The sequence below is a fragment of the Balaenoptera acutorostrata genome, chromosome 11 (genome assembly GCF_949987535.1).
Source record: "Balaenoptera acutorostrata chromosome 11, mBalAcu1.1, whole genome shotgun sequence".
Taxonomy (NCBI): Eukaryota; Metazoa; Chordata; class Mammalia; order Artiodactyla; family Balaenopteridae; genus Balaenoptera; species Balaenoptera acutorostrata.
The window spans coordinates 96,970,424-96,981,963 of NC_080074.1; the positions used below are offsets into that span (position 1 = coordinate 96,970,424).

At 42.3% G+C, this 11,540-nt stretch overlaps 1 protein-coding gene across 2 annotated transcripts in view; it reads left to right on the plus strand.

Moving 5' to 3' along the window:
• Positions 1–11,049, plus strand: part of GPR19 (G protein-coupled receptor 19) — a 33,537-nt gene extending 22,488 nt beyond the window's left edge. The window contains exon 3 of one of the 2 annotated variants that reach the window (XM_007196052.2): positions 9,408–11,049. In XM_007196052.2, the coding sequence (XP_007196114.2) occupies positions 9,408–10,677 (1,270 nt within the window). In that variant the 3' untranslated portion in view covers positions 10,678–11,049. The remainder of the gene's footprint in view (positions 1–9,407) is intronic. The other variant, XM_007196054.3, reaches the window with a different exon arrangement.
• The last annotated feature ends 491 nt before the right edge of the window (positions 11,050–11,540 follow it).

Sequence of the window (11,540 nt, forward strand, 5' to 3'; positions counted from 1 at the left end):
AGCACAAATCAGGTCACGCTCATATCCCTCTGTTGCTTAAAACCTGCAATGGATTTCACTGCAATAAGACTAACGCCGGTGCCCTGCAGTGCCGTATGTGATCTGACCCCTGCCTGCATTTCTGATTATCTCATTTTCTTCCACATTCATATGCTCCAGCCACGTAACAAGCTCGTTTCTGCCCCAGGACCTTTGCACTCATTGTTCCTTCTGCCTAGAATGCTATTCTAATTTCCACATGGCTGGCTTCCTGTCATTGGGGTTTCAGCTCTAGTATCACTTCTTCAGAGAATCCTTCTCTGGTGACTGTATCTGAAATAAGACCCTGTATCTGTCAGGATGCATTTAGAGGCAAATAACTGAAAACTCAAAAAGGGCTTAAGCCATAAAGGAACCTACTACTTATTTAACAGGTAGTCTGGAGGCAGGTGTCCTAGCAGTACCACAGTGTCAGGGCACTGGATGATATCTTTGTGAGTCTTAGGACCTCCCTTGACCTCATAACATACCACCCAGTGCCCTGACGTCATCACGTGACAGTTTTCAAAGGCAGGAGGTGAGGGGCAGCCAGGTCCATAAGAGAGAACACTCCCCACACGCACTTTTCCTTTTATTAAGAAAGATTTTCCCAAGAGCCTTCCAGCACCCTGCCAGGAGACCTTCTCTTGTCTCCTGATGGTGATGTTGATGTGACCACCCCTAGCTGCAAGGAATGGTGGGAAGTGATTATCTTTCCTTTTCAGCCTCTGGAGAGAGGAAGGCAAGGAAGGAGTTGGGAATGGCCATTGGGTAACCAACCAACCATCTGCCCTCCATTTCCCATCCATTTTGGTTCCCCATTCTGCTTTATTTTTCTCCATAGCACTAACCATTTCTTTATTAATTGTGTAATTTTTCTTATTTAGCTGTGTAATATTGTTTCTCCCACTAGAGGAAAGCTCCATAAAAGCAGAGACCTTGTCTGTCTAGTTAACTTCTGTATCTCCAGCATTTAGCACAATCCTGGCTCATACTAAGTGTTAAAAATTTGGATATTTTGTTTGATTGAGGACTACTTTGCATATACCATCATAACAAATTAGTCATTTCTTACGGTGAGGTTTCTTGGTGTTTCTTTTTCTTTTTCTTTCCCATTTTATCTGACCACCGACTTTGTGAGAACAGTAGGGAGGGAAGTTCTGTATTATTAAACCATTCCACACAGAACCCTACTAAGTGGCAGTTAGGGTGGGAAATACTGGATAGTGTCCTTTATACATTCCCCCAAACAGGAGCCAGTATGACCTAACATTTTCTCCTGCAACTTGGTTTGCAGAGAATTTGGGGAGGATTGCAGCTCGTGGTCAACATAAACCTCCACATGGAGTGAAGCTTGGGCTCCTTTCTGAGATCATAGATCTCAGAGATAGACGGGGTCTCAGAGGTCACTGCTCTACTGATAATATGTAAAAAAAATTTACTCTTTAAGTAGTAGTTACATTTTAAATGGAACTTTGGTGCTCATTTCGGCAGCACATATACTAAAATGGGACTTTGACTTTAAAAGAATGATGCTCTGATGGTGATAGAAGCCTTCCTGGTTTCTGGAAATCACGCCAAGGATGCTGACTTTGTTTATTTCTAATATTTTAGAATTCGTGTAAAGAACAAAGAAAGGTAAAGGTGATAGAAGAGGAATAGTTCCTTAAATCTAGATATCTAGAATTTCTCACCCAGAAATGTCGTTATGGGTTATTTTGTGATGTTAGAAGAGGCTGTTCTGAAAATCCTTCTCTGTTCAAAAAATCATGTTCTCCTTGAAAGCATAACCAATATTCAAACAAAAAGAAAACGTGCCAAGTCTGATCTCAGGAAACTGCTTGATCCCAGTTGGGAAACAGATTGAAAGGCATAGACCTGGAAATATTACGGAGGAATATTTATATATCTTATATAACAGGAGGAAAGGGAAAAGGGCATTAGGGAAAATTCCAGGCTTATAAGTCGTGATGCTAGTGGTCTCAGATGGTGGAGAAGAAACTTGGTTTTCACTGAAAGTATGAGGTTCTTTTGCAATTATTCAAAATTATCTAAAGGAAATAAGCGGAATAGACTCTATATGCTTTTGAGAAACACATAGTCAATCCAGTTATATTACATCTTTTGGTTTAGGGTATAGAAAAAGGTTTTATCTGGCTAACATGTCACTAAAAAATCATCCCCAACTTGGAGAAAGGTTATGTTTATTTATTTGGACCCCAATGACTTTCCCCTTAAAAACAATGTTGTGAATGATGATTAGGTACCCAGGGCCCTTCACAAAAGCCATTCATCCTTAACAATGCTAAATTATGTGACTAATGTTAGTATTATCACTATAGTATGTGATGTGGTTACTAAAATTTGCTTGTCATATGGCTTAGAAGACTTTTATGGGCTGACAGTAGTAAGAGTGCTAATTTTTTCAGCACTCGCTATGTGCCAGACACCAAGCTAGGTGTGTTTTAGAACTACAGTAGGATAACATTTATTGAGTGTTTTTCTCATACCAGACAGATTGACTTGTAATAACTCATTTAACTCCTGTGCATCTGTTATCTCATTTAATCCTCATCATAATCAAATGAGATAGGGACTAATTGTCCCCATTTTACAGATGAGAACACTGGAATCAAGTGGGTTAGATAACTTGTTTTGGGTCACACAACTAGTTAGTGAGTGACAGAGGAAGGACGCATACTTCAGCTGTCTGCTTCAAAGCCTGCACACATAACCACTTTGCAATATTCCTGTATTGTGAGATGAAAAATAAATGTTTTTCAGCAGAAGATTATGTTCTGGGTGTGTAGGTTTGTCAGATTTAGCTAATAAAAATACAGAACACCAGTTAAATACTGTAGGGGATATTACATGGGACATACTTATACTAAAAAATTATGTGTTATTTATCTGAAATTCACATTTAACTGGGCATCCTGTATTTTATCTGGCAGCCCCATCTGGGTGGCACATTATGAGAACGTGTCTCTGTCTCTCTGGTTTTCCTGTTCCCCACCACAGTCATGCTGGTGGTTACCTGGGCCTTAACGTGGTTCTGTAAAGCACATAGCTCAGTGTCCACAACAGAGCCATAGCTCAGAGCCGGAAAGCAAGATAGGAAGTCAGCAAGCTTCTGAAGAGCCTATGGGACCTCCTTAGCCATTTGTAAATGCAGGGATGTGTGTAAGTTCAGGACTTCGGGATAGGTTGCCCTACTGGAAGCGGTGGGCTGGTCAACGTTTAACAACTGGCTCTTCAGGGAAAATACCTATTTGTGATGTTTGTCCGTTTCATGGTGTGAATATTCCTTCCATGGCTGATTCACGATACCAACATGATGTCACTGAACTTGGAGTTGGGAAGGAATGTGCACAGCTGGCTCTGAGGAGCCCCATGCAAGCCAGTCCCAGTCTACCTCTGTTCCATTCTTATTTCATATATAGGTAAATCAAGCCTACATAACGGTGAAAGATTTAAGGAAAATATCTACCAGCATTATATTTCCTAAATTACAACAATTAAAATTTAAAAGAGAATTTCCTACTCAGGGAAATACTATTGATCACACTTTTTCTGCCCTTTAATCAAACTGAAGTCTAGAGTTCTGCTTTCATTCTGCATTTAATTAATTAATTAATTTTTGGCTGTGTTGGGTCTTCGTTTCTGTGCGAGGGCTTTCTCTAGTTGTGGCAAGCGGGGGCCTCTCTTCATCGCGGTGCGCGGGCCTCTCACTATCGCGGCCTCTCTTATTGCGGAGCACAGGCTCCAGACGCGCAGGCTCAGCAGTTGTGGCTCACGGGCTTAGTTGCTCCGCGGCATGTGGGATCTTCCCAGACCAGGGCTCGAACCCGTGTCCCCTGCACTGGCAGGCAGATTCTCAACCACTGCGCCACCAGGGAAGCCCCTCATTCCGCATTTAAAAGGCAACAAGTTAATCATCTGTGATAATGAATTTCCAATATTCTCACATTCTTTATTCTGAAGAAAGGCTGTATTTCTAGACCAACATTTCTACTGCACTTTTGATGCTAAGCCTCTGTGCAGTATATAGTGGGAGTGATTTTTTTCCCCCAAATGTTCACTGTGTCACATATTTCTCAGCTAGCATATTGAACAGATGTATCTGTGGGTAGCAAGAGGCTGTTGGGGAATAACTTTATATTCCTGTGTTTGATTGAGAAGTCCATGTACAGCCAGTTTGACTGTCTGAATTCACATCCAGCCCACTGTGGCTTTCCAACAGTATGACCTTGGGGAAGAACTTCAGTTTTTCTCAGTTGTAAAACAGGGCTAATCATGTTACCTACCTCGAAGGGCTATGCATATGAAGTACCAGACACATAGTAAGCACAAAATAAATACTAACTCTCGGTAGTAGTAATGTTATAAATACTGTCATCATTGTAATTAATCTCACTGCTCATTAGTAAACAGCCAATGTATCTGCTTAGGTGCAGCAGATACTTTACATTCTACAGAAAATGTTTCCGTTCATTTTTTTTTCCCAACCAAATCATATAAATATTCAACATTATAAAATTCTAATTTGCCATTAAATTTTTAAACAAATGTCAGAAAAAAATGGTCTTCCTATATTATGAGAACATCTGTGGATCTTTATAATTTCAGGAGGGAAAAAGAAATCCGTTGTTAGGGTTTTTTGAGTCTAGAAGAAACCTAACCAGCAAGGATACGCTTATCCAGGAATAGCCGCTGGCAAACTGTGAAGTAAACACAGTTTCTCATCTGTGCCCCTCTATTCCTCTTTGTGGTCCTCTCATTAGTTTCTAATCATTCATACATTCAGCCATCCATCAAAATACAATTTTCAAAAAGTTAAAATCATGACTGTCATTCATCATGACTCTCATTCAAATATAGAATGAACACCATGTCAAAGATTTATTAACTTATTACTGAAGGAACTGATGAGATAATAAGGTTGCTTCCAAGAGCATTTGAATAAATGGATATTTATAGGGTTTTTTGTCGTTGCTGTTGTTTGTTTCCTTAAATAATGTGAGCATAAGATTGCTAGGAGGCACAGAGCTGGTTACTGCCCTACAGGGCAATAAGTCTATAACCTTTGGGGTTATTTTTTTCTACTAGACAGAAATTTGCATGTTAGCGTGTAATGTCTGGGCGCTAGTTATATAGTAATAGCAAAATCAAGCACAGATACATTCTTCCAGAGAATTAAATGATCCTTGGGGAAGCCCATTTAACAGTGTCGTAGCATGACGTTAAAATGTTATGCTATAGGGACCTCCCTGGCAGTCCAGTGGTTAAGACTCCACGCTTCCAATGCAGGGGCTTGGGTTCGATCCCTGGACAGGGTGCAGCCAAAAAAAAAAAAACTTATGCTATGCTCTCTGTGCCTTATTTTCAAGTATTGGATGATTTTTCTTAACACCTCTATCCCTTTATGTATTCAGTAAACCTTTATTAATATCTGTATGCCCCAGGGATATAAGGACACAGTCACTGTCTTTAAGGAACTCATAATGCAGCAGGGGAGACAACGTTCAAAATAAAAATTACAGTATAAAATGATAGACATATCATCTTATATATAGACCCAGACCTCTGTAATGATGGGACTCTCCAGGGTCCCATTATTTCAGAGGTCCCCCAGTCCGTAGCTCTACACCATGTCAACCCATCCACCATTTTCCCCACCTATATATTAAAACCCATCTCTTAGAGCCCAATAGATGAATAATTCCTCTCTTAGATAATATATAGATAGAGATATATTTTAAAATAGGGGCCCTCAATATCAACCCAATGGAGTGTGTCATGTGGCAGTCTCCGAGTTGGTTGGGAACAGACACGTTGAGCAGGAAAGAGGTGAAGACGTCTTTCTTGTTGCTGCTATAATTACTGAATATGGATGACCCAGACATAATTAAGAATTCCGCAGCCCTTGCATTTCAGAAACACCCCCTTGAAGATGTATTTATTTCCAAATTAATGGAGCAGGGGAGACCTTTCTGAACTTTTACTTTGGGACCCTAGAATTAGTTATAATATGGCAGACCATGTTTTCTGGGAGGGGGTGCAGGAGGCTGTCTGAGGTCACCTAAACTACCTTGACTGTCCCTTAAATGACAGTTGACCTGGGTGACTTCAGTTTCACCTGCCCTGCTCTGCTCTGGAGCCATGTTTTCCCCTGTCTCCATGGTCACCAGCATTTCGGCTCTCTGAGAACACACGGTGATTTTCTGTCTCTGCATTTAATTCTCCTAGCAGAGCCACCTAGAGTAGGAGGCCTGTATTTCAGTTCTCTGTACTTATGGAGTCAATTCAGTAAATAGCTAACAAGCGATTATTAATGTAAAGAACTTCGGTGGAAGCTGTAGAGCACGGACAAAGAATAATGCCCTTTTCCCAGGACCCCATAGTTAATGAGAGAAGACAGAAACATGGAAGCCATTCTAAAGCAGTGATTGTTAGTCTGGGCTGCACGTTGGGATCACCTGGGGAACTCTGAAACATCCCGATGCCCAGGCTGCACTCCAGAGCAATTAAATCAGAATCCGTGAGGGTAGGACCCAGGCATCAGTATTTTTTTTTAAAGCTCCCTGGGAGAGTTCAGTGTGTTGCTAAGCTAGAGAACCATGGCTCTAAAGCAAAACAAACTGGGAAAAGGAGTAACAACATGCTCTATGAACAAGGAATCCACAGCCATTCTGTATATTCTTATCCATTGGGTGACCACATTTCAGCCCATGAATGTGGAAAATGTAACCTCTCATTATAACCATGGGGAAAATGTAGGTCAGTTTGCTTGTAGGGCGTTTAGAGACTGTATAGTCTGGGAGGTATGGTCTGCAGAAGACTATACCTCTAAGGGGAAAAGGGCCCAAAAAAGATCAGCCCTAGAAGGATGACCCCCAAATCATTCCACATGCTTTCTCCCTCCCTTGGAATGTTTGGGGCTTTTTAAAAAACCCCTTGTGTTCCTGAAGAAGGGACCTTCATCCTCCAGGTCCCCGGCTTACACCTCACCTCCTTTGTGAAGCCTTTCCTTTCCTTCCCCCTATCCCAAGAAAAATCGGGTCCCTATTTTTCTCTGTCACTTAGCTCCTTATCTACTAATTATAATTATTATAGAATTTAGTTATACTATGGCAGACAGCTCATTTATACATTTACCCTTTTATGAGCCTTACTTTTCGTTGTTCTCCTAGTACCTAGCATAGTTTCTTGGTGTATCGAATGAGTAAACAGAGCCGCCGCACTTTTAGGTCCAGTCAGAAAAGTCATGCCATCGGTCAGGGGAGACCTAGACTCGAGAACTTCTCGGGCTCCCTCGTCCCATTTCTGAGCAGCGGGGTCCTGCGCTTCCAGGCGGGAATGTGTGGGGCGGGGGCGGGGCATCAGGGAAATTGGTGGACACACTAGTTGATGTAAAGCAGCTGGAGGAGAGGATGGGCGAAGGCCTCGCAGCGCTTTGGTGGTAGTGGTGATCTTGAGTTTCATCTGCAGAGTTTTGCTGTGAGAGGAAGAAGGAAACAGAAGGAAGTTCACAGGTTTCAAAGTGCGTGTGGAGCTATGGGAAAGTGCCTGTGCTACCAGCTCCTGTTGTATTTAGGCCACAGGCATCCCCCAAGAGTTTAGAACAGCTCTTTCTGTCTGGGAAAATAGCTCGTCTGTTTTATTTTTAAACTTTAAATCTTTTTAAAAACTTGTAGGGTTTTTTTTTTTTTTTGGTTTTGGGGTGTTTTTATTTTTTGGAATTTTGTAGGTTTTACACAAATAAAGGTGAAAAGATTATTTCAATTTTGTAAGGATAACAGTCATGCATTCCAGATTTTCTAGGACAGTGCTAATTTTAGATCTTACGTCCTGTCTTCAGACCGTGTATCCTAATTTTTTATATGGAAAATATGGTAGCTAGTCTTACAGTTTACTATCAACCAGTCAGCCATGCTTAAAGGTCTTTTAGTTATTAAAATGGCTAATTACCTTACATTTCTCTTTGAGAAATTAAGTAGGGCTGTTTCATGGACAAAAAAAAAAGCCTTGAAGGGAACCTGGACCTGGCCTTTAGTGCATTGTCCTGAGCCCCAGACTTTTGTTGAATGTGGTTTCTTGGTGAGGACAGTATCTATTAACACCCTCTCCCTACCACAAGTCATTGGGAAAACCCTTCAAGGAAAAATGGGTCATTAAGAACTGTTCTTTCATATAGAACTGTTCTTTCATCTCACCTCTAAACCCCAGAAACGTTCCTCTGTGAGGTGTAGTGACAGGAGCCCCGGAGAGGGACGGAGGCCCTGCTGAGCCTTTGCTGGTGTGCCCTCCCCTGCACCACCGGCCAGGTGGGATCGCTGTGGTTATTATGGATTCAGCCGCTGTGCTTTCTCTTTCTGCTTAATAGATTCAGACCAAATTAAACCCTAATGATCGGACTGCAAGCAGTCACCTCAATTTTAATTGAATGGCCCACAATGATACAGGCTTTTTCCTATTAAAAAGTATACCTTTTTTTTTTTCCCTCACTGAATAGTAGGGGAAAAAAAGTTAAAATAAAGGCTGGGTGAAGTTAGAGTTGGTTGCTTATAACCATCTGAATGCCATAAGGTTTCTAGTAACCTGGTTACACATTCATTAGGGGACATCTTGTATATTCCTCAGTCAGGGTCGTTTTGTGAAACACTAACAACAGAATAGCATCAAAATATGTCACTGATAGGTGGCCTATCATCTTTCGGAAAAAAAAACAGGCTATGTTTATGTGTCATTAAATGAGCTACTTCTGGCTCATGTGAAAGTGTTATGTTTGCTCCATGTGCTGCCATAATGCTTTTGTAATGGAAATTCTACAATAAGTAAGGACAAGGTCGTTCCCAGTAGCCAGTCAGTCTGTATTCACAGATTTCTGTTCGCTTTTTCCATAGCTGACGCCTGTGTGTTTCCATCTGCCCGTTTTCCTCCCTTGCAGCCTCGTTACTTTAGTGTTACGACATTCAGGAACTTCTCACGTACCTCCCAGGATTCCAGCAGCACTTCATTTGGGGGTAACGCCCTAACCATGAGCCAGATTGGAGCTCTCTAACCCTCCGTGATCCCCAGCGTATGAAGGGAACAAGGTTCAGCATAGGAGTGGGGTTTGCTGTGAGTTCCACCACATTTGACTAAGGGTCAGGAGAGGGGGAGGCCAGGGAAAGCCTGAGCTGGGATCAGCTGAAACCGTCCTAAAATGAAAGAGAAACGGGGCCAGAGCTTTTTCTGGGTAGTAGTCGTGTTTTCCTGCCAACACACAAGTCCTACTCATTGACAGATGACAACCGATCTAAGCGTCAAATAAGATTGTTAGTCTTAGGAATCAATCCGTGTAACACCGTTTTAACAGGAGGCCTCATTCTTCTTTTCTTATCCAGAACTAAGAGGGAAAAAATGAATATGGTTTTTGCTCACAGAATGGATAACAGCAAGCCGCCTTTGGTTGTTCCTACACTTCTGGTGCCCCTCCAAAACCACAGCTGCACGGAAACGGCCTCCCCTCTGCTGAGCCGAGACCTGACGGAGCTCTACGAGGAGCACGGCTGGAGGAGCAACGGAACAGACCTGCGCTACAGACCGAACCCCGGGGAAGTGGCCACAGCCAGCATTTTCTTTGGGGCCCTGTGGTTGTTTTCTATCTTTGGCAATTCCCTGGTGTGTCTGGTCATCCACCGGAGCAGGAGGACTCAGTCCACCACCAACTACTTCGTGGTGTCCCTGGCGTGTGCCGACCTGCTCATCAGCGTGGCCGGCATGCCTTTCGTCCTGCTGCAGTTCACCACCGGCCGGTGGGCCCTGGGCAGCGCCACGTGCAAGGCCGTGCGCTACTTTCAGTATCTCACCCCGGGCGTCCAGGTCTACGTTCTCCTCTCCATCTGCATAGACCGGTTCTACACCATCGTCTACCCTCTGAGCTTCAAGGTGTCCAGAGAAAAAGCCAAGAAGATGATTGCAGCGTCCTGGATCTTTGAGGCGGCCTTTGTGACCCCCGTCTTCTTTTTCTATGGCTCCAACTGGGACAATCATTGTAACTATTTCCTCCCCTCCTCTTGGGAAGGAACTGCCTATACCGTCATCCATTTCTTGGTGAGCTTTGTGATTCCATCCGTCCCCATAATCTTATTTTACCAGAAGGTCATAAAATACATTTGGAGAATCGGCACCGATGGTCGAACAGTGAGGCGGACGATGAACATCGTCCCGAGGACAAAAGTGAAAACGATCAAGATGTTCCTCATTTTAAATCTTCTGTTTTTGCTCTCCTGGCTGCCCTTTCATGTTGCTCAGCTGTGGCACCCGCATGAACGAGACTATAAGAAAAGTTCCCTTGTTTTTACAGCTATCACATGGATATCTTTTAGTTCCTCAGCCTCTAAACCTACTCTGTATTCCATTTATAATGGCAATTTTAGGAGAGGAATGAAAGAGACTTTCTGCATGTCCTCGATGAAGTGTTACCGAAGCAATGCCTACACTATCACAACCAGTTCAAGGATGGCCAAAAAAAACTATGTCGGCGTCTCAGAAATCCTCCCCACGGCCAAAGCTGTAGCCAAAGACTCAAGCTATGGTTCATTTGACAGGGAAGCCAAGGAAAAAAAGCTTGCTTGGCCCATTAATTCAAATCCGCCCAATACTTTTGTCTGATTTCTCAGAATTCTTTCAATTACTGTTATGTACCAGGGATTAAAAAGTTTAACTGTAAAAACAGAAGCTATTTATATATTTTTTTCGATCAACTTTCTGAGGGAAATGTTTGATTTTGTAAAATGCACTCACTATTGATTTTAGTTTTTGTGTTTTTTATTTTAGTTGCTTTTTGTTTTCGAGGAAGCTTTCACCTTGAGCTTATGGTCAACAGTCCCTTTACTATATTAGTTACCTGCATCAAAAAAAAGAATGCTTTCCTACTTTTTATTTACCATTAGGTCCAAAAAGCATAAGCCATATACACAGTCTTTGATTAATGATTCAACCTGGTTTTATTGTTTCCTTTTTCTCCTCCCTACTGAAATTTTGTTAACTATGGGCTTCTGTTCCAAATGAAATCTCCTGTGTGACACATTTCAGAGACTTGAATTTCTCTACTAAGCAACATTTAGAAAGTGTTAATATTGTATATGTTTTTACATTACCTTCTGTCCGGATCTGTTCTGGAGAGCACTCCGTATATTGGAATATACTGGAACTTGCTGGGTAGTCTTCTGTGATCGAATTATAATCAGGATTCTTAGGGAAAGAAAGCTTATAGAGTTGCCTAATTTTGGTCTCTGTCTCTTTTTCTCTCTCTCTTTCATTCTCCCTTAACCTAACCAGCTGATGATGCCTTGAAACATCTGAAGCGGCCGTGCTGTTTTCCTCACATCTGTGTCCCATCTAGGCTGTGTCCAGGATGTTTATGTCTCTTCTGAGTTAAACTCAAGAAAATGAGCAGGGACCCTGGCTGGGCAAGCCCAGAAAATGCCAAAGGGAGAAGTGCAGATGGGATCTCCCTGTGCTCTGCAGTTCAG